This window comes from Fukomys damarensis, unplaced genomic scaffold (genome assembly GCF_012274545.1).
Source record: "Fukomys damarensis isolate Sample0158 unplaced genomic scaffold, DMR_v1.0_HiC HiC_scaffold_23, whole genome shotgun sequence".
Lineage (NCBI taxonomy): Eukaryota > Metazoa > Chordata > Mammalia > Rodentia > Bathyergidae > Fukomys > Fukomys damarensis.
In genome coordinates this window covers 40965681-40989586 of record NW_022900935.1, presented here as the reverse complement: position 1 = coordinate 40989586, position 23906 = coordinate 40965681, and the positions used below count along the sequence as shown (strand labels likewise).

Genomic DNA, 23906 nt, shown 5'->3' with positions numbered 1-23906 from the left:
GCCCGCAGTGTCGCCAGCTGCCACCTCCCTGCCCTCCCGAGTCACCGGGCGAGGGGGACACCAGCCGCCGCCGAGCTCCTGAGGGACCTGGGACCCTGGGTCCAAGCTGGGGGACCCGGCCGGGAAGTCCCCCAAGACCTCCGGCAGAAAGCAGGTTCACCTGGAGGGGCGGAGAAGAGACCAGGAAGTGGTTTTGGATCCCAGTAGGATCGTTTTAAGCATTCAAATTAGGTGAACATTGCTTATTTTTATTAATCGTGTGCTACTGAAACATTTATAACAGTTTGAAGAATCCATTTCTATTTTATTCCGGATTGGCCGTACTGGGAATTGAGCCCAGGGCCCCCTCGCAGCCCCAGGCCTTTTTTTTTTTTTTTTTTTTTTTTGAGACGCAGTCTTGCTAATTCATGGAATTGCCCAGGCTGGGCTGGAACTTGGGCTCCTCCTGCCTCAGCCTCCTGGAGTGTACCACCATGCCCAGCTGGGCTCCGTTTAAAACCCTCGGTTTCATGGAAGCGCAGTAGGTGCTGGTGGAGCTGCCAGAGGGGACAGGGATGTGAATGCGTTCTTTTGATGAAGTAAATGTTCGTTTAGTGTGATAACCACGGCTAACGTCAGTGTTAGTGAGTTAGGGTCCCACTGCATTGTTTTAGGGTTCAGGTTCACTTATTCTATGGTAAAGTTGAAAATGAAATTTTAAAATTAGTCTTTTAGAATATATTCCTTAAAAGTAACTATATCTTCTAGAATGTATATTAATTTATTTAAATACACATCTTATAGGGGCCGGGGATTTAGCTCAGCGGTTCGGTGGCCTGCCTTGCAAGAGCAAGGACCCGAGTTCAATCCCCGGTACCAAAATAAATAAATAAATAAATACACATATTATTGAATAAAGTGGCAGTGCTGACCGTCACATCGAAGGCGACCCTTAGCAGAGGCTTCCGTCCGGCTGGCTGCCCGCTCCTCCCTCCCGCTGGCTGGGAACCCGCAGCAGACCTGTCAGAATGTAGGCAGAATGTAGACGCGGGCTACTTGCCGTCCATTTCCACTTTAGTAGGGTCAAGAAGCCTCTCTTGCTGGCTGTGGCAGCGCACAGCTGTAATCCCAGGTCCTCAGGAGGCTGAGGCGGGAGGGTTGCAAGTTTAAGGCCAGACTGGGCAGGTCAGCGAGATCCCAGGGCTCCATTTCTGGGCCTGAGTGAATGAAGGACCCAGGCACACGGCGGTGACCTGGGCCTTGCCAGCACCCGAGCTAGATGAATGAGAAACATCAGGCTTGGCTTTTTGAAACAATTGGTCTTGGTGCAGCCCCAAGAGAATTGTACTTTAAGCGACACATCGCTTAGGTCCATCTGTTCCTGTTTTACAGGAGAGAGTGGCATTTTTCTAAGGTCACAAGATGAGTCGTGTGTAGAAGTGACAGCAGTCTGGCTGTACCATCCCTGTCGCTTCGGGGCAGAGCTCCTCTCTTAGCCCGGCTGCAGGGCCCGCGTCAGCAGTCAGAACCTTCCTGCAGCTGGGGCGCTCCACACCGCGCGCCCATTGGTTGACCTCTGCGCATGCGTGCGCGCGCCACTGGGGGACTGAACCTCTGTGCTGAACTTTTTTTCCTTTTAGGAGACAGGGTCTCGCTAAGTCTCTTAAGTTGCCCAGGCTGGACTTGAACTTCTGCCTCCACTCCCAGAGTGCTGGGATCACGGGGGTGCACCGCAAATGAGTGTCCTCCTCATCTCTCTTTTATATGAGTGATTTCCATTAGAACCCCTTTCTTCCACTTTTTCACCTATTTTGGGGATAAGAACTATGTCTTTATTTTATCTCTGTGGTATCAGTGTCTTGGAAAATGAGGAAGTGGATGGATAGGCAGGAGAATGTGAGTGTGCAGGATGGACAGATGCATGGTTGCATAAATGAAGGCAAGGGAGGAAGGACGGATGGGTGGATGGACGGGTGGGTGGGCGGATAGATGGATGGACGGGTGGGTGGACAGAAGGACGGATGGGTGGGTGGGCGGATGGTTGGGTGGACGGGTGGGTGGTGGATGATAGTGGATGAATGGAGAGTTACTCCTCCTGTTCTGAATCTTGCTAAGGTGTGTCCAGACCCAATCATCTCTATCACTGGCATCTTCTGAAGGGTCGCTAGGGGCGTGAAGGAGTCTGGGGTACGACTCGGTGTGTGAAATATCAAAGTGACTCAGAAAGAGGTCACCCATCAGCCACTGTCATGGAAAGTAGACAAGGAGATAGATGTCAAACATAAGGCTTACGTCTGAAGCTTCGGACGAACTCTGCAAGAAAGCCTACCCCATTCACCTTGGGAAACGATGACTGTTGTCATCGGCAAACCTCTGGATGTTGGGGCACTGTCCTGGCTTGGGCTCCCTTCCCAGGAATGTCATCCATTGCTTTTCTGTGGCGCGGACAGTGGGTTGTGTCCGAGAGGTCAGGCCGGGCCTGGGCCTCCTGCTCTGTGTCCAGCTCTGACCCCTTCCTTCAGTCTCAGTGGCTTTCTTGTCCCTGGGCATAGGAAGTGGACACTGTAGAGGGCGAGCAAAGCATGGGACCTGCTCCTTTGGGGTTTGTGATCTACACTGTTCCACAGTAGCGGCCGGCGACGGGGAGCTCAGGAGCAGGTGTCAGAGGCACAGATTGCAAGTTTGGGGGACGGGGACGGAGGGGTACAGGGCTGGAGGGAGGGCTAGGGGCCTTAGCACCTGCCCACACCCACCTAGGTCATGGCCAGAGTCACTCAAAATAAATACATTAAGGTTGGGGCAATCTGTTCCTCATCCCTTTCTGATTCATTTCATTGTATTTTAGGGACCCAGGGCTTCATGCATAGTAAGCAAGCATTCTACCACTGAGCCCTACCTCAGCCCTATTTCTCTCTGAATGTGGCTTGGGTCTAGGTGATGCTGACGGGGGAGGGCCTGTGTTCAGCCCACTCGGCCGTTGAGCCAAGAACCAGGCACAGTGGCAGCCTTTGGGAGGCCGAGGCAGGAGGATCACTGAGTTCAAGCCTAACTGGGGCAACTTAGCGACTTAGTGAGACTTTGTCTCAAAATAAAAACTGAAAAGGGCTGGGATGTAGCCCAGTGCAATGGCCCTGGGTTCGATCCCCAGTACCACCAAAAAAATGAAAAAGGCTTGGGCCTCCTGCAGAGGGGTAAACAGGAATACTATAGACTGGGGTCTGCCGTGACTTCCACCTGTCAGGTGGCCCTCCCGTGAGCCAGCCCTCAGGGTGGCTCCCGCCTCCTGTCCCCCTTCTCTGGCCCCTGGGACCTAGAAATGCCGTGCTGTGGCTGCTCCCATGGGGCCTGTCCAAGCCCCCTGGAGGGCCTGTGGGGACCCAGATTCTGGGCTCTGCTGTCCAGGCTGGAGACAGCATCATCCCTCTGGTCTCCTCGGGTGTCTGATGGGGACCAGGCCTGGTCACCTCAGCTCCTCTCGCGTGGCAGGAAAACTAGGGCCACAGCGCCCTGCTGCGGCGTGGGCCCCGGCAGAGTAACTGTCGCCTACCCGGGCTTTCCTCGCAGGGACGCCCAGCAGCACCCCCTGCCATGAACCCCCCGGCCAGTGGCACCCCTCCAGGAGAGGCGCTCCTGCCCGGCATGGCTCCCCAGGACTTCTGGAGGTCGCAGGTCTCGGCTTACTCGGGCTCAGTGACCCGTCACATCAGCCACCGGGCCAACAACTTCAAACGCCACCCCAAGAGGAGGAAATGCATCCGGCCCTCCCCACCCCCACCACCCAACACCCCCTGTCCCATTGAACGGGTGGACTTTGGGGACCTGCACCCCCAGAGATCCTTCCGGGAGCTGCTCTTCAACGGCTGTGTCCTGTTCGGCATCGAGTTCAGCTATGCTATGGAGACGGCATATGTGACACCTGTGCTGCTGCAGATGGGCCTCCCCGACCAGCTCTACAGCCTGGTGTGGTTCATCAGCCCCATCCTCGGTAAGCCCCAGCTCAGCCCCAGGCGTATGGTCTGGAAAACTCTGGATGAGTCCACAAGCTTCTAGAAGATTCCAGACGGTTCTGGAAGATTCCAGGTGATTCCAGAAGCTTCCAGGTAGTAATCTGAGGTCCTGACAGCAAGGAAGAAAAAAGGGTTAAGGTCACTTAGTGTAGGGCTGTAGGAAAACAGGTATGGCCCCTCCATCCTATATTTTAAGCTCCTTTATCTGAAGCAGGCAACAGAATGGGAACTGAGCCATCCCAAGGACAGTTCTATCTTGGATTCCAGTTATTGGAGAATCCAAGGGACAGAGTTCAGTGGGATTTGGGTCTCAGAGGATTTAGAATTTCACGTCTTCCCCAGGAAGGTCCTGGCTGCTTAGTGCCTTTAGGATCCAAGGGAGAAAGCTGAGGGAGATGCTGAGTGAATGTTTTGTTGACGACTCTGAGTCCTCCCAGACTCTTATGCTTTTGAATCTCCGGGGTGTAGGTGGGCAGAAGTCTCGGGAACACAGTGAGGCGTTGTGTGTCCCCAGGTGCCAAGGTACCTGCCAGTGAGCCCAGCCTGCTCTGTTTCAGGGTTCCTGCTGCAGCCTCTGTTGGGTGCTTGGAGTGACCGGTGTACCTCAAGGTTTGGAAGGAGACGCCCTTTCATTCTTGTCCTGGCGATAGGTCTGTTTTGGCATGGACATAAAATGCAAAAAAAAAGAAAAGGAAAAGAGAAAGGCAGGCAGGCAGAAAGAAGGAAGGGGAGGAGAAAGGAAGATAAAAAGGAGAGAAAAGAAAGAAAATAAGAAAAGAAAACCTCAACTACTTCCTTTGAAGAAAATCTAAAAAAAAAAAAAAAAATTCTTGACTAACTCAGGTGTTCTGGTAACTCAAGGCCTTCAGGTTTGGGCTGCCAAGGAGCCCCCAGCTCAAGCCTGAGTTAACCCTAAGATTAAATCATTTTGATCTTTTTTTTTTTTTTTTCTTGAGTTAAAGCTGAGCATGGTGGCACATGCTTGTGATTCTGGTACGCTGGGAGGCTGAGGCAGGAGGATTCTAAGTTTGAGCCCAGCTTGGGCAACTTGACGACTTAGCAACACCCTGTCTCAAGATAAAAAGATAAAAAAGTGCTGTGGATGCAGCTTGGTACAGAGGTCCTAAATTCAGGCTCCAGCACTGCAGTTTCTAAAAATGCGCTCCTGAAGCCCACCTCCTTCCTGCTCTGTGCACTGCAAGCCCACCCTGCCCCTGTCTACAGCACATGTGTCCGCAGGTGACTCCTCCCGGGCCCTGCACCAGCGACTCTGAGTCTGGGGTCCAGATGCAGGCAGCGGACCCAGGCGGGAGCCTGCGGTCGGCTCGACTCAGTGACCCCATCTCTCTGTTTCCAGGGGCGCTACTGGGCCTCTCACTCCTGCTAAATGGCAGGGACATTGGCGCAGCCCTGGCTGACACAGCCACCAGCCACAAATGGGGCATCCTGCTGACCGTGTGCGGTGTGGTGCTGATGGACTTCAGCGCCGACTCTGCGGACAACCCCAGCCATGCCTACATGATGGATGTGTGTGGCCCTGCAGACCAGGACCGCGGCCTGAACATCCACGCCCTCCTGGCTGGTGAGTGTCCCCTGCACTGGGCTGAGGGCTGTGCTTGTCAGGGGCATGCACTTGGGGGCGCCTCCTCACCTGTGATTTAAAACTAAGTCAGTGGAACATGGCGTGGTGGCACAGGCCTGTAATCCCAGCACTCAGGAGGCTGAGGCAGGAGGGTCACAAGTTTGAGCCTGACCAGCATGGGCAACTTAATGACTTAGTGAAACCCTGCCTAGCTCAGTGCAGAGGCCCTGGGTTCAATCCCTGGTACTGCTAGATAAAATAAATTGATGGATATAATTCAAATATATTGATAAACATGGAAGTGATTGAAAAAAATATCTCAAACACTGTGCCTGGACAGTAACATTCAGTATGCATACACTTGCGTGTGTAATGAGTGTGTCTGGCTGTGCCTCCATGTGTGTATAGGACATGGGTTCCAGGACTTCCTGCAAATACAAAAATGCCCAACTCTCTTATTTAAATGGCCCAAATTGGCTGTGGCACATCTGTAATCCCACCACTCGAGAGGCTGAGGCAGGAGGATCACTGTGGGTGCAAGGCCAGCCTGGGCTACATAGTGAGTTCAAGGCCAGCCCTTCAACAGCGAGACCCTATCTCAAAAAAAGAAAAAGAAAGAAAGAGAGAGAGAAAGAAAAAGAAGGAAGGAAGGGAGGGAGGGGGAGGGAGGGAGGAAGGGAGGCCCAGAATCTACAGGTAACCTACACACATCCTCCTATGTATGGTACTTTTTTGTTTTGTTTTGTTTTTTCGGTACCGGGGATCGAACTTGGGACCTTGTACTTACAAGGCAGGCAGCAGCACCCCTAACCTAAATCCCCGGCCCCCTAGGTATGGTACTTTAATTAACCTCTAAGCAATGCTATGCAAAAGACTGCTCTACTGTATTGTTTTGGAAATAATAATGAGGAAAGATGTCTGTACTCATGTGAAACAGACACAATGTTTTTCTGAGTATGTTCAGCCCAAGAGTATAGAATCTGCGGACTGGGGACAGCTGTATGTATGTACAGTAATACCGGGGTTCACGAACATTTCTGTTTGTGAACAATTTGGTTCTCAAACAGAAGCATTTGACAAAATTTTGCTTCCATTCCCAAACTCCACACTGGGTCTCAAACACAACCGTAGCCCTCTCCCCCAGAATCATGGAACAAATTCAGTTAATGTGAGTTAACCTGAATTAACAAACATGGGACCCTTGTTCTGAGGAGAAACAGAGCTACGTTCTGTGAGCCTCTGATCCCAGTGTTTTTATCAAGCCCATCAAAGCCTTGTTTTATGAATTTCTGCCTGAAGACCCTTTTCTTTCTTTTTGTGGAACCCGGGGTCTTCATGCTGAGCTAAGTCCTAGCCCTTTTTATTTGAAGATGTGGTCTCTCACTAGATGATTACATTGTCTGCTTTGGGCTCTAACTTGCGATCCTCCTGCCTCAGCTTCCCAAGTACTGAAATCACAAGCCTCACCACCATGCCTGGCTTGAAGGACCTTTATCACAGCCCGCAGCACCATGGTGCACGCATGTGAAGCTGTCTAGCACACATTCCCTCTACTGGGCCCTTCTGCATAACTCGGGGCCTCCAGGCAGTGAAACAGTAGCAAAAATGAAAAAAAAAAATGCAGCAGCACACAGGACACAAGCACATAAGGACGTGGCATAAAAGCCAAAGGAGCAGGCCCACGCTGCCCCAGGGACCTCCGTGGGGACCATGGGGCCGCTCCTCTTCAGCCCCCTGGTGACAGCAGGATGCTCAGCACAAGGTCTTGGGTCCCCAAGCCCAGAACCTGCAAAGAACAGGACTCAAACTGTGTCGTGTGTGCATGCAGGTGTGCAGGGAGGCATGCACGCACACGGGGGCACGCTGGCCGGTGTGTGAACAGCGAAATAGGGGAGCGCTCAGGAAGGTGCCGGCCCCACAGCCACTGCCAAAGCTGCACCAAAGCCAGTGGGGCCTCGAAGGACAGATGTGACCACCCCTCTGTGTGCCTAGGCCAGACACTGGCCCTGACCCCTGGCGTGCCTGGCCACTTACTGTCCTTGTCGCAGGGAGCAGGGCCGCGTGGGTGCTGACGCCCCGTTTCTCTCCCCAGGTCTGGGAGGAGGGTTCGGCTACGTGGTCGGCGGGATCCACTGGGACAGAACCGGCTTCGGGCGTGCGCTGGGGGGCCAGCTCCGGGTCATCTACATCTTCACCGCGGTCACCCTGAGCGTCTCCACCGTGCTGACGCTGATCAGTATCCCGGAGCGGCCCCTGCGGCCCCTGGGCGAGAAGAGGCCGGCCATGAAGAGCCCCAGTCTCCCGCTGCCCCCGTCCCCGCCTGTCCCGCAGGAGGAGGCCGCTGGGGATACAGTCCCCGCCCACGCAGCCACCAGCCTGTACGCCAGCTTCTCCATGCCCATCTCCCCGCCCAGCCCGCTCACGCCCAAGTACGGCAGCTTCATCAGCCGGGACAGCTCCCTGACGGGCATCAACGAGTTCGCGTCCTCCTTCGGCACCTCCAACATAGACAGCGTCCTCATTGACTGCTTCACAGGGGCCCACGACAACTACCTGGCCCTCCCCAGCAGCGTCCCCCCGCAGCCCATCAGCGTCAGCTTCCCCCGGGCCCCCGAAGGCTTCTACCACCAGGATCGGGGGCTGCTGGACAGGAGGGACAGCAGCCTGGCCTCCGGCGATGGGGACGTGCTGAGGGTGGGCTCTCTGGATGCCCCCAAGCCGCGTGCCTCTGGCATCCTGAAGAGACCCCAGACCTTGGCTCTCCCTGATGCAGCCGGGGGAGGCGGGCCCGAAACTAGCAGGAGGAGGAACGTGACCTTCAGCCAACAGGTAAAAGCCATGGAGGAGACTCTCAGCGACCCCCTGCTGCAGTTAGATGAAAGTTAGATGATGAAGGAGGCAAGGCATGGTGGTGCATGCCTGCAATCCCAGCTACTTGGGAGGCTGAGGCAGGAGGATCAGCCCAGCGACTTAGTGAGACTGTGTTTCAAAATCAAAACAAGTTAAAAGGGCTGGGGATGTAGCTCATTGGTGGGTGACTCTGGGTTCCATCTGTAGTACCACAGTGGGGAAGAAAAGAGAGAAAGGACCAAGGAAGAGAATCGACCTTTAAGGAGATTCCTGGCCATCACAGCGATCAAATGGGAGGTCTCAGCGGGATTGCTTCCTCAGCAGCAGTGGGGGAAGCCGGGGAGAAGAACTCAGGGCTCCCTTAGGGGCAGCACTGGGTCTGTGGGAGGGTCTACACGGGATGGACAGGAACCATGGTCCAATAGGGTGCCCGACTCCGCCCACAAACCAAGACGAGGAGGAGTTTTTAGAGGAGGTGTCATGGTGCCTAGAGCCCACTGGGGAGGGGGTCAGAACTGCAAATGAGGTTGGATGCAGACTTTTGGGTTTGCATAGGCCCGACAGTCTTGGAGGACAGAGTGACCTTTAGCTATTGGTTTTCAGATGTTTTGACATAGTTTTCCTGGCTCTGTCTGGTTTCTCCATTCTTGTCCCGAGTTGTTGACTTGTCCCTGCTCCACCTCCTGCCTAACAGTGGGTTGTAGTCCTCAGCATCCCTCAGAGTCAGAGTGGGAAGTCCAGTCCTGACAGGAGTCGGTCACAGGTAACAGTGGGCCCCCAGGTCCCTATTAGGCGCCATCGGGTGGTTGGACACCAGGCTCTGAGGGAAAGTGCCAGCTCTCATAAACACTGCTGTGTTTCCCAAAGGCAGCTCCAGCCAGGGCTGTGCTCTGGTGAGTCTGGTACAGTACAAAATTATTTCCCTGGTTTCTAGAACTTTCCCTCAACAACTAGACTTCGGTCAATTTGGGTGTGTGAATCTGTCCCCAACAAATCTGAGTCTTCATGAAAGAGGATAACAGAGTGTGGCCTGCAGCATTTCTGGGGCCTCCTGACTGTGCTGGTCCCTGACCTAGTACCCCCGGGAGGCCGCACAGACCCCAGGCCCTCCTGGCAGCAGCCTCGTCTGTGAAGGCACAGAACCTCCCGGAAGGCTGACTTGTCAGTGTACCAATATGTGAGGCTTCACCACCGTCCAGAACCATGGTTTCGCAGAGGCTCTGTTAGGTCAAAAGAGGGTTACTCTCTCATTTGACACAGACATACATGGGTGTGATAGCGCACGCCTGTCATCCCAGCACTCAAGAGGAGGCTGAGGCAGGAGGAAGGAGTTTAGGGCCAGCTGGGGGAACTTAGCTCAAGAGCAGCCAGAGTCCCTGTCAGGGAGAGAGAGAGAGAAAGAGAGGGAGAGAGGTGGGAAGGGGAGGGGTGGGTGGGAAAAGGAGGGGAGAAAGAAAGAAAGAGAAAAGAAAGGATGGAAGGAAGAGGGAGGGGCAGAGAGAAAGCAAGCAAATATAATAAGCTACCATGTCCTGGCAGCCCCAGGAGCTTTACAGGAGGAGCAATCTAGGTCTTCAGGGTTTGTGAACTGCAAGTTCTATAAAATTGTTGCTCCAGAATTTAAAGGGCAACAGCCCCTAGGCCAGGTGAACAGAAGTGTAGACCAGTGGGGTGCTCTGCTTGGGCAGCAGACGCTGAATTTATCCCATCGGCCCAGTCCAGGGCCATGCAAGACACACCCTGAGGAGGGTTCTCAGTCTCTCTCTCTCTCTCTCTCTCTCTCTCTCTCTCTCTCTCTCTCTCTCTCTCTCTCTCTCTCTCTCTCTCCATCCCCAGCCCATGTTCTTATTTTTTATTTGGAGACAGGGTCTTGTAAGTTGCTACATTTCCCAGGCTGAGCTTGAACTTGCAACCCTCCTGCCTCAGCTTCCCAGAGACGGGCCTGTGCCACCAGCCCTGGTTCTTCCTGTTCTCCACAGGGTTGGGCCCTCCCGTGTGGCATAGCCCTGGGTTCCTGTGGCCCAGCCCCAAAGTGAAATCCTACTTCATGGCAGCTCCTGCTCTCAGAGGAGAGGACCCGGGGTCGTCTCTGCGGAGGCACCTGGCACAGAGTCTGGGTCCTGCCTGCAGCCGGCTCCCCCTCCTCGGCATGGTGCGGGCACTGATGGGCGCTTGGATCCTTGCAGGTGGCAAACATCCTGCTCAACGGTGTGAAGTATGAGAGCGAGCTGATGGGCTCCAGCGAGCAGTTGGAGCAGCCGCTGTCACCCCGCCGCCTCTGCGCCACCATCTGCCACATGCCTAAGGCGCTGCGTAACCTGTGTGTGAACCACTTCCTGGGTGAGCCTGCGGGGCCTGGCCTCAGGGGCTGCCCACCTTCCTCGGCCCGGCACCAGCGAGAGGCACCCAGGCTTGGTGGCTGTCCCCAGCGGTCCCTGAGCAAACTGGGTGTCACAGCTAGGTCCCCGCAGAGCTCCGGGGAGCCCTCGTCCCCGCTTCGCCCCAGTGTCCGCATGGCAGGGAGGGAGCCAGACCAGAGCCTGAAACCTCCCCACCCATGTCCTGGACCTCACAGCCCAGAGTCGCGGGTGGCCTCAAGTGGGACAGGACGGCAGGCCAGGCCGTAGGGTGGCAGGGCCACGTGGTGGGCAGTTTGCTGCCACTGAAGGGAGTCTTCCGTGCCCTGGGTGGCCAGGACAGTCTCAGAGAAACAGCTGGAGAGCTCGGGACGGGTCGGACACCGGGTTCCGGGCTGCACGACTGCCCCTGTCCCCGCAGGCTGGCTGTCCTTCGAGGGGATGCTGTTGTTCTACACCGACTTCATGGGCGAGGTGGTGTTCCGGGGCGACCCCAGGGCCCCGCACGCGTCGGAGGAGTACCAGAGGTACAGCAGCGGCGTGGCCATGGGCTGCTGGGGGATGTGCATCTATGCCTTCAGCGCCGCGCTCTACTCAGGTACTGGCCCAGACCCAGGGCCACCTCGGGCGAGGGGAGGCTGCTGGAGCTGCAGGGCCCAAGGAACGGGCTGGTCGCGAGCAGGTGTCAGAAAATCTCCACGTGCCCTTCTCCTCCTCTCCCCTCGACTGGAAATTGAAAGCCGGTCTTTACCCAGTCTTTACGGGCCACGGCCATAGTGGTGACTTTTGTTTTGCTCCCTTAGTGAGGCTGAGCCCAAGGAGACAGTTGTCACTTGGGGGGTTGCTGAGGTGGTGGGAGGCCCTGCTGGGCACGTGCTAGGCCCTGGGTCGGCGCCCAGAACCACAGGCGTGGGCTCCCCTGAGCCATTCGCTATCGCTCACGTGTCACCGGGTGGCTCTGCAGTGTGTGCTCAGTGGCCTCAGGAGCGGGGTGGCGGATCTGTCCCTCCTGACCTACGCTGTCCCACCATCACGGGCTGAGGTGACACCGGCCAGGGACGACTGCAGTGTCCCTTGTCAGCGAGAGGACGGGATCCACCCAGGGTACAGGGCAGCTTGGAGCACACACCTGCCTCAGCAGGCCCTGCGGGCCGGGCAGACGAGGCCCAGGTCCTGCAGCCCCTGAGGTGCCTCCTGGTCAGGGCCGAGCAGCTGGCCCGGGCCCCAGGGGGTGGTGCAGGGACCCATGCACCCGCTTGCCGCCTGCCCACCCACAGCCCTGCTGGAGAAGCTGGAGGGCTGCCTGAGCACCCGCACCCTCTACTTCATCGCCTACCTTGCCTTTGGTCTGGGCACCGGGCTGGCCACACTGTCCAGGAACCTCTACGTGATCCTGTCGCTCTGCACCACCTACGGGGTCCTGTTCTCCACGCTCTGCACGCTGCCCTACTCGCTGCTCTGTGACTACTACCAGAGCAAGGCGGTGAGTGCCCCCAGAGCCACCTCCAGGCCACCCCGCTCCGCTGGGACACGGGAGGGGAGGCCACATGGCAGACTGAGCCACCAGAACCTCGGCAGCCAAGCCCAGTGGTGTGTTAACTGGGCCTTTAAAAATTCTCGATGAATGCCAGGCATATGCCTATAATCCCAGCACTTGGGAGGCTGAGACGGGATGATCTCAAATGGGATGTCAGCCTGGGCGGTTGAGCAATTTAGCAAGTCCTTGTCTCCAAGTAAAAAGTAAAAGGCTGGGGATGTTGCTCAGTGCAAAGGCCCAGAGTTCATCCCCCAGTACAACACACACACACATGTACAGGAAAGAAAAAGGAAAAGTCAGAGCTAATGTCAAATGTCCATGCTACGACACCTTCGTAGCAGCACCATGTTGAGCGCTGGCAGTCTGAGGGTGAAGCTGCCTGTGCCCTTTGCATCTTACTCAGTGAGCGGCAACATCCTGAATTCCAGTGCAGGAGGCGTGTGGCGCAGTGGGCTTTAAGTGCCCAGGTTGTACGGCCATCACTGCAGTCAGTTCCAAGGCCTGCGTCACCCCAGCGAGAAACCTTCAGCCATCGGCCTTCTCACGCACCCCAGGCAGCCTCCCAGCCACATTTCACACAGAAGCCACCACTCGGTGGCTCTCAGCCCATCTATCTGGGCAAAGCCTGTGTCTACACTGCATCCCTTTTCACGGCCCAGGAGCATTCCCACCATGAATTGTGTGTGTGGTACTGGGGCTCACACTCAGGCCCTTGCACTTGCAAGGCAGGTGTGGTGCCACGGAGCTAAATTCCCAGCCCTGTTTTTGTTTTGAGACATGGTCTGACTATGTAGTCTAGGCTGGCCTTGAATTCTCTATTTAGCCCAGGATGCCCTTAAACTGTGGCAATCCTCTTGCCTCAGCCTCCTGAGTGCTGGGATTAAGAGACATGTGTTCGCACCATGAGGTTTTTTTTACAACAACGTTGAAACTCCTAAATACTGCATTAAAATATCAGTTGCTCCATTGGTCATGGTGGTGCATGCCTATAATCCCAGCTGCTCAGGAGGCTGAGGCAGGAGGGTCACAAACTAGAGGGCAGCCTGGGTAACTTAACCAGACTATGTCTCAAAATAAGTCAATAGAAGGGCTGTGATATAGCTCAGCGGGAGAGCACTTGTCTCTTGCCTAGCAAGCACGGGTTCAGTTCGCAGCGTTGAAAGAAAAAGGGGGAAAATAATTCCCTGCTGAGTGCCTGGCACCCCTTTAAATTTGGTTGCTCTCCATTGCCCCTGCCCCATCCTGGCCCCTGGGGTCTGAGCAGCTCGGCCAGCCTGAGTTTGGGGTCCCTTGAAGAGCAAATCTTCGCCAGGTACCTGGTCAGGAGGACAGGGCTGCTGACTGGTGGTGACTGTGACTGCTCCCGGTCTGGGTCCCCTCCCATGCAGTGGGCGGGAGGGACACGTACAGCCTGTCTGGGGCAATGCATGCCCTTTCCCATGGGCGCACCCCGATCTCATGCAGCCCAGTGCCCACAGGAAGTGCCCCGAAGGCCTCCAGCTGGGTGTGGCCACAGGGGTCCTAGGCTCCCCGACACAGCGGGCCCTTGAGAAGGCCCTGGGCTGACATCCTGGAGGGCCTGGCTGCCTGCACATAAATCACCAGCGGCACAGAACCCAGGTGTCCTTGGGTGGCTTCGACCCGCCACATAGCAGCCACTGGGTGAGGGCCCATGCTCCTCCCTCCTGGTGCCCAGGGAGGTGGGCAGGGCAGGGCTCCTGCCGGGTGTGCATGTGGGGGAGAGACAGATGCCCCCACTGGCCACAGATCCTTCGTGTCCTTTCTCTGAACACCAACACCGGAACCTCCTGGCCGAAGCCTCAAATGACCCTGAGAGCCAGGGGGCCGCTGTGTGTGGGCTTGGTCACCCAGCTGGCTCTGAGGTGTCCCCGCTCTGGCAGTTCGCAGGGTCCGGCGCAGATGGTGCCCGGCGTGGCATGGGCATGGACATCTCCCTGCTGAGCTGCCAGTACTTCCTGGCCCAGATCCTGGTCTCCCTGGTCCTGGGGCCGCTGACCTCGGCCGTGGGCAGCGCCAGTGGGGTGATGTACTTCTCCAGCCTCGTGTCCTTCCTGGGCTGTGTGTACTCCTCCCTGTTCGTCATCTACGAGATGCCCCCTGGGGACGCAGGCGACGAAGAGCACCAGCCCCTCCTGCTGAACGTCTGACTGCCCAGCGGCGCCTGACTCCGGACTGGTGCCCGTGCCTGGGAGGCCCCGGGCCAGCTCCTGCTGAATGTAAATATTGAGTAAAATAAAGGACAGCAGCAAAGCCTGGGGCTCCTTGCAGCTCTCGGAGGGTGCCAGGCCAGAGGCCAAAGCTCCTCTCCTGGGACTCGGGCGGGAGACTGAAGGTGGGACTGCTGGGCGATGGTGCCGCCCCTTCCTGTCCTATCCCCGGTGGACTGTCATAACTCGGCAGGGTGCATTTACTGTCCAGGGATGCTGCAAACACCCCACAACACACAGGATGGCCCCTAAACAGACTTATGGAGCCCCAGAGGCCAGCGGTGCTGAGGGAAGGAGAGCCCGGTCTCACTGGACCACACACTCTGAACCGTAGCGGGTTGCAGTGTACAGTTCGTCAGCCGCTCACTCACTCTTCTGTCCACCCACCCTTCATGCGTCCTTCCTTCCTTCCACCCTTTGTGCATCTCTCTGTCCATCCATCCATTTATCCCTCCCTTCCTCGCACCTGCTGTAGTTTGGAACTGAAATATCCCTCAAAAGCCCATGTTGAACGCTTGGCGCTCAGCCCCTGGCGCATTGAGAGGTGGGGGGACCTTCAGGAGGTGAGGCCTCACAGAGGAAGTGAGGTCGCTGGGGACCTGGAGGCCCCACCTCTATTTCCTGGCTGCCACAAGTTGAGCAGCCTCCTGCATGGCCTTGGTGACCTGTGCCGCCACAGGTCCAAAACAATACAGCCGAGTGAGCAGGGACTGACACCTTGAGTGAAAAGCATACTTCCCTCCTGCTGTCTCAGGGGTTCTGTCAGTGACAGGGAGATGGACACACTCCCATCCATCCACCCATGAGCCAGAAGGTGTCCAGCCTGTGCCCTAGAGTGGGGACCCAGCCGTGAGCAACAAGTCCCCACCCTGTGGAACCGATGGGAGAGGAGGAGGGACAAATGGGGACGCGGGCAGGGCCAGCGGGGTGAAGGCTCCGAGCTGGGCAGGGGGCGCAGTCCTGCCGAGTTCGAGGGACCACAGGCACCTGGTGGAGGGGACACTGTTCACGCTTTCCCACTCTGCTCTGGGCTGTGGGGGCCCCCAGCTCTGCACCCGTCACAGCTTGGCGGGCACTGAGGGCCTGGAGTGCAGGCCAGGACACAGGTGGCCTCCGACCCCCTCCTGTCCTGGGAGCCCTGAGGCTCCTTCCTGACTGTGCTGCCACGGTGTGGGAGGCAGGTCCAGATCACCAGCCCCTCGGCCTGGCCAGGCTATGCATCCCTGGCACCTCAGGGCAGTCTCTGTGTTTGGGGGCCGTCCCTGATCACACCATCATCAGCGGTCCTGAGCCTGCCACCAGCCCCAGGCAGTGTCCTATCAGCATGCTGTGTGAGAGGACACAGGCCTCTGTGCTGCACTCCGGCCACCTCCCCTCCAGGCCATAGCTGCCCTGTCACAGCCTCCTTGACCACGGCCTCCTTGGGCCTCTCTGGACCCTGCCCAGCCCAGGGTCTCTAGCCCTCTCCCGCCCAGTGAAATTGCTGGGTCCCCTCTGCCTGCCTCCAGCTATGCCCGAGCCGGAAGTGAGGCCGACATCCCTGTGGTCGCTTGTCACTTGCTGTCAGATGGCTCAGCTCCTTGGGGCCCTGGGCCCCGCCTCCAGGTGGTTCCAGACTTTCCCTGGCTGTCAGTCCTGGGCCCTCTCCCCAGAGCTCTGGAAGTGAACAGATGTTGATTCCCCACATGCCAATGGCAACTGCAGCCTCTTTACTGGGAATCTGCCCTGTACACGCCACTGTGCAGGGACCCCCGAAAGAGCCCGCCGTGCCCAAGCACAAGGCCTGCAGCGTCAGCAGCGCCACCCTCCCGACCCCGTGAGGAGGAGGTGTTGCGATCCTGTCTCACAGGCCTGTCAAGCCCCGGTGCCCGGCAGGCAGGCTGCTCTGGAGCTAACAGGGCTGTGAGGTCCTGGGCGGCAGCTTCCTCCTCTCAGGCTGGGCCCTGAGCATGCTGGGAGGGAGCATGGCATTCACGCCAGGAGGAAGGGCGGCATTGGAGAGAAGAGCTGCCCTGTGCCTGCTGGCTGAGACACCCTCAGGCCACTTACACCGGAGCAAAAGCTGTGCCTTGTTTAATGGGAGGGGAGCTGGTGCTCATCTGGTCCCATGGCCCAGCCACCACAGGTGCAGTGCTCTGGAGTGGCTCGTGGAACCCTGCCCCATGGGCTCAGCTCCCTCCTTCCCTCAGCCGCCCCTGGGTACGCTGGGGATGGGTCGGGGGCACCAGCACTCACGTCACACCCTGGGCCTCCTCGCACTCAGGTCAGGGTGCAGGGCCCATGCTGTGCCACTGCCAAGGGGCCCCTGGGAAGCCGGGCAGAGGCCTGCGGTGGGTACCTCCCGGGCATGCAGGAACGGGCTTTGGGGAGGTTGGCTCCCGGGAGAGAACCCACAGGTAGCCTCTCCTGCTCAGTGAGCATTTACTGAGTGCCTGCTGCATACAGCCTGGGCATTGTGGGTACAAGAGAATGAGAAGGGACCTCCATCCTCCAAAGCCTCTGCTTCCCCACAGCATAGCAGCCTGGGCCCTGCCATCTGCCCGGCCCACAGCCATTGTTCTGTCCCTCAAATACCCCCTTCCCTACCACCCCCACATCCTGCTCTGTTGTCACTGTCTACTTGTCCCTTTGCCCCTGCTGTTCCTTGTCAGACCCACACCTCCTCCCAGGATCAGCTCCAGGCCTCCCTGGGTCATAGGCATATGGGCTTTGCCACCACTGCCACCTGGTGGCCAGGACCGGGAGTGGCCCCCATTTGCCCTGCTGGAACTGCAAGGAGCAGAGGGGATCCGGGAGCGGGAAGGAGTCAGGCACACAGAACTACCACTTCCCACAGCTCAGTGGCCTCAGGAGGCCTCCCTCGGTGACAGGTCTTAAAAACGAGTGCCTTGCAGTCCTCACTTTGAGTCTAATTCACCACACCACATTCCTACTGAGCCTGGACGGTACCAGGTAAAAGGTCCCATTAGCTAGCTGGGCCTTTTGTGCCTATAACCCAATGGCACTGGGCACCCACTCACTCACCCATCTGTCCATTCGGCCACGTCACTGAGGTGCCCAGGGTGTGGGAGCAGGGATGCCCCTACAGAGCTGGCTGGCAGGACACAGCGAGTTTCCGTAGCCCGGGCCCACTGTGCCCAAAGGAAACAATTGCCACCCCTAGCAGCAGCTGCTATGTCAGCCCCCTTGGGCTGGAGAAGCAAAGATGCAGGCCCGGAATTGGGGCTGGCAGAGCTCCTGGGGCAGCCGAGAACCCAGACGGCACACATGCAAAGGAGCCTCGGGTCTGGAGATGTCCGAGGATCAGAGACGCATCCCGTGACAGCCCCAGGGAGGGCAGCGGTCCCAGGGAAGTGGGGGCGGGAGCTCTTCAGAGGCTGCTTCTGGACACCCAGGGGCCGTGTGCTCCGCGTGACTGCGGCAGCTCCTAGCAGCCCTGCCTCCAACCAGGCCTCCCTGGGAAGCAGAGGGCATCTCTTCATGTCTCTATGCTCCAGGGGCAAGGGCCCACTCCATGGTCCAGAGCAGGACAGGTACTCAGCCTGGCTTGAGAGCCCACTGGCCTGACCCACAGGTGTCTGGTAGCAGGTCCCACCTGATTCGGAAGCTCTGAGGTCAGGAACATGCCTGGGTCCTCGCAGGTAGGGAAGCTTGGGGAAACAGCACACGCTGTGGCCTGGACTGCCACTGGGAAGGCTCTGTGGGCTGAGGTCCCCGCACCTCCACCTGTGTCCCCGTGTTAGGCCTGGGCTCTGACACTGACCCTAATGCATCAGCAGCCATGCCTGCAACTGTACAGCTCCCGGGCAGACTCTGAAGGCCCAGACACTTCTGACTTCACACCCGGCTTGTTACTGGGGCAGGAGTCACCGCAGACCTCTGTCTAGTGCAGTCCCGCCTTTCAGTAAGTGACCTTCACTTACTCAGTGTTGACACATGAGGGTCCCCTTTGCGGAGCGCAGAACTGTGCCCGAGCTCCAGGCCTCACACACCACTGGTGGCAGAACCAGAAGAGGGCTCCATGCCCACAGCAAGGGGCAGAGGGCACACTGGGCCGAGGGCTGCCTGGGGCAGCTGTTGGGGGCCAGCCTGGCAGATGCCGAAGTGCTTCCTCTGAATTAGAGCGGCCTGAGGAATGGCCTCACCTTCACGCAGACCCGTGCCCGGTGTGTAATGACTGGGTCAGTGGAGCATTTCCATCGTGACTCTTTAGGTCAGGGACCTTTCTGGTCATCTAATAACACATCCTAACTTGTGAACCAGGTACACTGCGGGACCCGGCCCTCCTATCTGCCTTGGTATCTGTCACCAGTCCCCTGGTGAGACGGACAAACACGGGGGGTTTGTCTGACTCCTGCACTAACATGATGTCCCCCATTCCAGCACGCTGTGTCCTGTTTCATTCTCCCTTATCCATCCTGAGCACTGCAGAAACCCGCTCCTCCGGCAGCGTGGCTGCTGGGCACCATGGGGAGCTGGGGTCCCCGACACGGACCCCACCCACTTCCCTGGCGCGTGTCCAGCAGCAGGACCGTGTTCCTACAGCCTGAGGTCCTGACCAGGCCTCTACAAAGTGGCCCACGTGACCTCTCAGACTGCCTCACCGTCAGGCTGGGAACCCTCACACCACTGAGCACTACAGCTCGGTGAGCCCAGCGAAGGAGCCCCTCCCCTGCATCAGCCACAGGTGGGCCACTGACATACCGGCTCATGCCAAGCTGGGCAGCACCTGGTCCACAAACCTCCTCAGGCACCCCCCCCACCCCGCTTCATGGCAGACCTGGCAGACTGGAAGGCAGGTTGCCAACTGCACATGCTCTGGGCTGCTCTGCCCCTGCCCAGCAGAACCCCGGACACCTGTCACCAGCTCCCAGAAGCTGCTTCACTCACTTGGTGACTACTGACCCCTGGTGGCCACAGCCAGACCTTCCAGGCCATCTGTGGCACTGCCACTGGCCAGGCCCAGGAGCAGGCGTCGCCTCCTGAGTGGCAGGGGGCACATTCTTCACACCCCAGAGTGAGGGATTCACCCACAAAACCTCTCCTCCCAGGCAGCACAGCTCCCACAGCAGCAGGCAACGGACTCCCCCATGCCCCTAGGAACAAGACATAGTGCGTAGGTCCACACGGGTGCAGTAGTGTAGCTTGGTTTTATTTATGTCCACAAATATTTCAAAAAAATTACAAAATACTCAAATGGAGAGAACACAGAAGTCACGATTTCTGGGTGTCTACTGTTTACGCTGTGTTATCTCATGGCGAACTACTCATATATACATTTAGCTTCAAGATATATAGAAACATAGCAAATCAGAATGTACACTCTGCTCTGCTGCTGCAGTGAAAGGTGAAAAGCTCAACCTTGACAACATGGAACGAGACACGTACAAAACACAGAAAGCAAAACCAAACTTCAACAAAACGAAGGAAAATCCAAAGGAACCAAGTGGCCGGGCTTCACAGCCAGCAGGAAGGTCCAGGCCTCCTCCTAAACAAGCGCAGTCGGTGTGCGAGGGCCGGGCTGTGTGTGTGAGGGGAATCTCAGTGCTTCACCGGGTATGGAGAGCCCAAAACGCAAGAACACCTTCAGACAGATTTCAGTACAGACTTCGGGGCGTGCCGCTTTCTCTTCTTTGGAGACATGGTAATAGAGGAGATAAAGGTTCGACTGAATAGTAGGTGTCGACTTCTACCAAAAGGGGGAAGACAACAGGAGCAGGAGAGGTGGGGGCGCGGGCAGGGGCCACCACCCCCAGAAGGACGCAAATGCCCCTGTGCCAAGGCAGCTGGCAGTCTGCTGACAAAGGGTTAATCTGAACTTGCCTCCCCCGGGGAACTGAAGTTAAGGCAGAAATGGAATGAGAGAAAAATGAAACAAAAAAACAAACTACAAACATTTTCAACAAACCAAACAACCCTTCCTGTCCCAATCGAAACCAATGTGGTTCTGATAGAAACTGGAGAGAGCCGTGCCACAGATCCAGAGCCCGGGGCTGAATGAGCACCTGCTGGGGCCTGGGGCGACTTTGGCCTCCTCCCCTGCACCCAGGCCGGGGCCCCTGCTGCCCACTGGCCCACAGGCACTTGTCGGATGTGACACATGGGACAGCAGAAGGGGCTCTGGGAGTCTGAGAGGACGGGAAGAGGCCCCACTGGTGCCGGCGGCCCTGGGCGGGCTCACGGCTGGGATCCCTGCTCCTGCTTCTAGGAGGCATAGTGGGACTTGAATGGCTGCCCAGTCCATGTGGGTCACCGTGCCTGGGCCTAACCAGGGCCAGGGACGCAGGCAGAGTCCACAACACGTCAACCTCAGGTCCCCCACACAGAAGCAGCCTGTCTGCAGGAGGCCGACGGGCTTAGGCCTCGTTACGAGGAAGTCCCAACGGTGACACGCACAGCGGGTAGATTTCTACTCCCTTTGGCAAGAGTTTATGTCCTGGGTCTTTCCTGTGCTGAGATATCTGCATGGAATCGTTTTCTTGACCGTTTACGGCAATTTCAGAGCACTCAAAAGGCAATCTATCCAGAACAATGTGTGCATAGGACTCTATAAGGAAATCTACCACCAGACACACATACACATGCGCTTTCTATCCCATAGACAGGACATGGCGGCAGCAGGGGCCGGAAAGCAAACACTGGACTCCCGCACACCTGTGCACACCGCGAGAGGCTTGTGCTTGTTCAGGCACACGTGAGGGCACAGGTGCTCGCCACGCCATCCCCGCCTGCCAGCACCAATGCTCGTGCTGTGGCCAAACCTAGTTCCAAGCTCCTGCCTGTTTGTAATCAGTAACACCCATCGGCTCCCTTTAATTAAAGGGATAATTATATATAACTTTTTATTAAAAAATCAACTCTGTTTTCTGTCAATAGTTGGTAGGAATTCATAATTAGTGACATGGCTGGAAAAAAATAGAACAGTAGTTTGTGGAAGGAAAAGAAGGCTGTTCTAAAGTTATTTATTTACAGACATAAAAGCCATGCTGCAGAACTTTCTCAAATTATGAAGATTTCCTACAATGTATTAAAATAAAAGATTCTTTAAAAATTATAGCTCTTGGATTCCGAACTCATACGCTGCCTAACTGCAAACCCGTGGGCCTGGAGCCCATGCAACCCGGTGTCTGCGCGCACAGTGAAGGGTGTGAACAGGTTCTAGCACCTACGGAGAAATCAAGAAGAGAACAAAAGCCACCCCGATATCGCAGGGGTTCGGATGTCCAGCCCAGTCCGGAACTCCTCACTACGTTTCAGGGGGACTGTCATGCAGGAGACCCAAACCAGTCTCAGGAAATCCTCTTGACAAACGAACACTATTATGTGATACATTTTTAGTTGTGGGTTTTTTTTTAAATATATAAAGAAATCTTTAGAAGATATTCTTTTTTGCTTTTGCAGCTCCTATTGTATGTAAAAAGTCCTGTTTCTCCCCCGCCCCAAGAATTGGAGTTTCCACAGCCAGCATTAACAAATAAATAACTTATAACTGCTTGTCACCTTCTTTCTTCAGTCGACTGGAAAGAAGAAAAAAGGACTATCAGGCATCAGGCCAGGTAGGCAACAGGCAGGCTGGATGTCACCCATGACCCTGCCTGCACCCCAAGTACACAGCACCCCCAGTCACCTCCCCTGCCTCACCTGTAATAATCCTCCTGACTTGGTAGGTGGCCCCCATGCATGTGGGGGTGTCCGTGCAGCCACTGCTGCTCCATGGCCAGTCTCTGCAGCTCAGCGGACTGGGCGTGCATGGCCTGCAGCTGGTGGGCTGCCGACATGGGAGGGGGGATGGCCCCGGGCAGGTCTCGGGGGTAGGGGGTACCTGTCGAGCACAAACACTTTGCTGCACAAATAGCCAGGGAACGGCCAGGACGAGGGCAACATAGTAACCAGCAGAGGGGCTGGGAGCGCACCAGCCCAGCAGCCACAAGCAGCGGGCGAGGGACGGCTGACCCAGCCCTGCAGGGGCAGGACGGAGCTGCCTCAGTAGACCAGCGCCCCGGTGGCGCCCCCAGCCCCACAAACTTGTGGACTCCTCACCCTGAGCCTGCCTTGACCCCACAAGGACCCTGGCACATGGAGGGTGCACACCCATTCTTATCAGTGTGCAGATGAACAAAAGACAAAAGCCACCACAGCAGACCCCGCCAGCCTACCCCCAGGACTTACCAAATACGGGGTGGCGCAGCATCTCGTGCTCATGGGGGGGCTGTCCTAGCAGAGGGCTGGGGAGGGTTCCAGGTGGGTAGGGGAAGCGAGCCAGGTGAGGGCCAGCTGTCAGGGGGTCAACCAAGGGGTGAACCGGGCCTGCTGAGCCTAGGAAGGAGAGACCAGGTGTGGCTCTCTGGCATCTCTCCTCAGTGCTGCACACACAACCTTGGCCTCTGAGCCACTGCCCAGCCCTGACAAGCACCCCACACGCATACTCTGTGGGATGGGGTGGCCCCAGCTGTGCCCTCCCTCCTCGCTGAGTGGTCCCTCTGGCTGTCACCCGCACCACAGCCTGCCTCTGTCCCTGGACAGCCCGTCCACTGGCCTCCAGCAGCTCCCACTACACATCACCCACGATGTCCCCGGCTGGCTCAGCAACGTACGTGGGCGTCCCTCACTGCAAAGGCCTCAAGGCCCTCACCGCTGCCCTTCGCCCTGTGCCCTAAGCGCTGGGAGGACATGGAAGCCCTGGGAAGCAGCGTCACATGCAGAGCGGCACCCACCTTGGTGAAGGGGATCCTGCTGGTGGAGGTGGAGGTGGGAGTGGATGTGGGAGTGCTGGTGATGGTGGGGGGTCACGTTGAACATCTGCAGCCGGGCCAGGGGGTCGCTGGTGAGTGACGCCATGCGCTCGGCGTGGATGCGCTCGGCCGCCAGTCTGTCAGGGTAGCTCATCTCTGGCCGCAGCTGCGGGCCCGCCAAGGCCAGTCTCTCCCGCTCCAAGGGGTTCAGGCCCGGGTGGAAAGAGGCGAAGGGGTGGGGGCCGGCCGAAGGGGGGATGGTGAGGGCGCTGTGCCGCGCGAAGTGCTCCATGGGGTTGGTGGCCGGGTGTAGGGGATCCAGCTCCGGGGGCTTCACCTCGAAGCCCGGCTTCATGCGCTCCCGCAGCTCGCGCTCTCGGATCTCCCGCTCGCGGATCTCGCGCTCCCGGAGCTCCCGCTCGCGGATGGTGGGGTCCACGTTGTAGAGGCCGGGCATGTGGTAAGCCAGCAGGGGGTCGGCGGGGTTCAGGGGCATGTAGAAGGGGTGGTTGCGGTTGGTGGGAGACATGACGTGGGGTCGTGCATACTCGCTCAGTGTCCGCAGAGCCGGGGTGTCGGGCCCGATGTAGGGGGGCACGGCAGCGATGGTGGGCGGAGGGGGCGCGAAGGGGGG

At 57.5% G+C, this 23906-nt stretch overlaps 2 protein-coding genes across 4 annotated transcripts in view; one reads left to right on the top strand and one right to left on the bottom strand.

Annotated features, from left to right (window-relative positions):
• Positions 1-6: 6 nt before the first annotated feature.
• Positions 7-14697, top strand: Slc45a1 (solute carrier family 45 member 1). Of its 3 annotated transcripts, XM_010619780.3 has the most exons (9): positions 7-231; positions 3544-3964; positions 4544-4636; positions 5344-5568; positions 7661-8397; positions 10605-10758; positions 11197-11373; positions 12053-12258; positions 14214-14696. In XM_010619780.3, the coding sequence occupies exons 2-9, from the start codon at positions 3568-3570 to the stop codon at positions 14478-14480; spliced, it is 2256 nt and encodes a 751-aa protein (XP_010618082.1). In that variant the 5' UTR covers positions 7-231; positions 3544-3567; the 3' UTR covers positions 14481-14696. The 3 variants fall into 3 exon arrangements, with proteins under 3 accessions (XP_010618082.1, XP_010618092.1, XP_033623567.1); XM_010619790.3 differs by lacking the exon at positions 4544-4636 and having other exon boundaries at positions 14214-14697; XM_033767676.1 differs by lacking the exon at positions 7-231 and having other exon boundaries at positions 3950-3964; positions 4544-4595; positions 14214-14695.
• A 7253-nt stretch (positions 14698-21950) lies between these two features.
• The window catches only part of Rere (arginine-glutamic acid dipeptide repeats), a 268548-nt gene continuing 266592 nt past the window's right edge, over positions 21951-23906 (bottom strand). Inside the window, exons 21-24 of the mRNA XM_019206904.1 lie at positions 23255-23902; positions 22710-22856; positions 22182-22362; positions 21951-22057 (exon numbers count right to left, since the gene is read on the bottom strand). Coding sequence (XP_019062449.1) covers positions 22024-22057; positions 22182-22362; positions 22710-22856; positions 23255-23902 — 1010 coding nt within the window. The 3' untranslated portion in view covers positions 21951-22023. The remainder of the gene's footprint in view (positions 22058-22181; positions 22363-22709; positions 22857-23254; positions 23903-23906) is intronic.

What these genes read in the sequence shown, in the direction of transcription:
- Slc45a1 (XM_010619780.3), top strand. Translation starts at nt 3,568, where the DNA reads ATGAACCCCCCGGCCAGTGGCACCCCTCCAGGAGAGGCGCTCCTGCCC. An exon ending in GTTCATCAGCCCCATCCTCG is followed by an intron (nt 3,965 to 4,543) that starts GTAAGCCCCAGC and finishes GCTCTGTTTCAG; the next exon opens with GGTTCCTGCTGCAGCCTCTG. An exon ending in CAGCGCCGCGCTCTACTCAG is followed by an intron (nt 11,374 to 12,052) that starts GTACTGGCCCAG and finishes GCCCACCCACAG; the next exon opens with CCCTGCTGGAGAAGCTGGAG.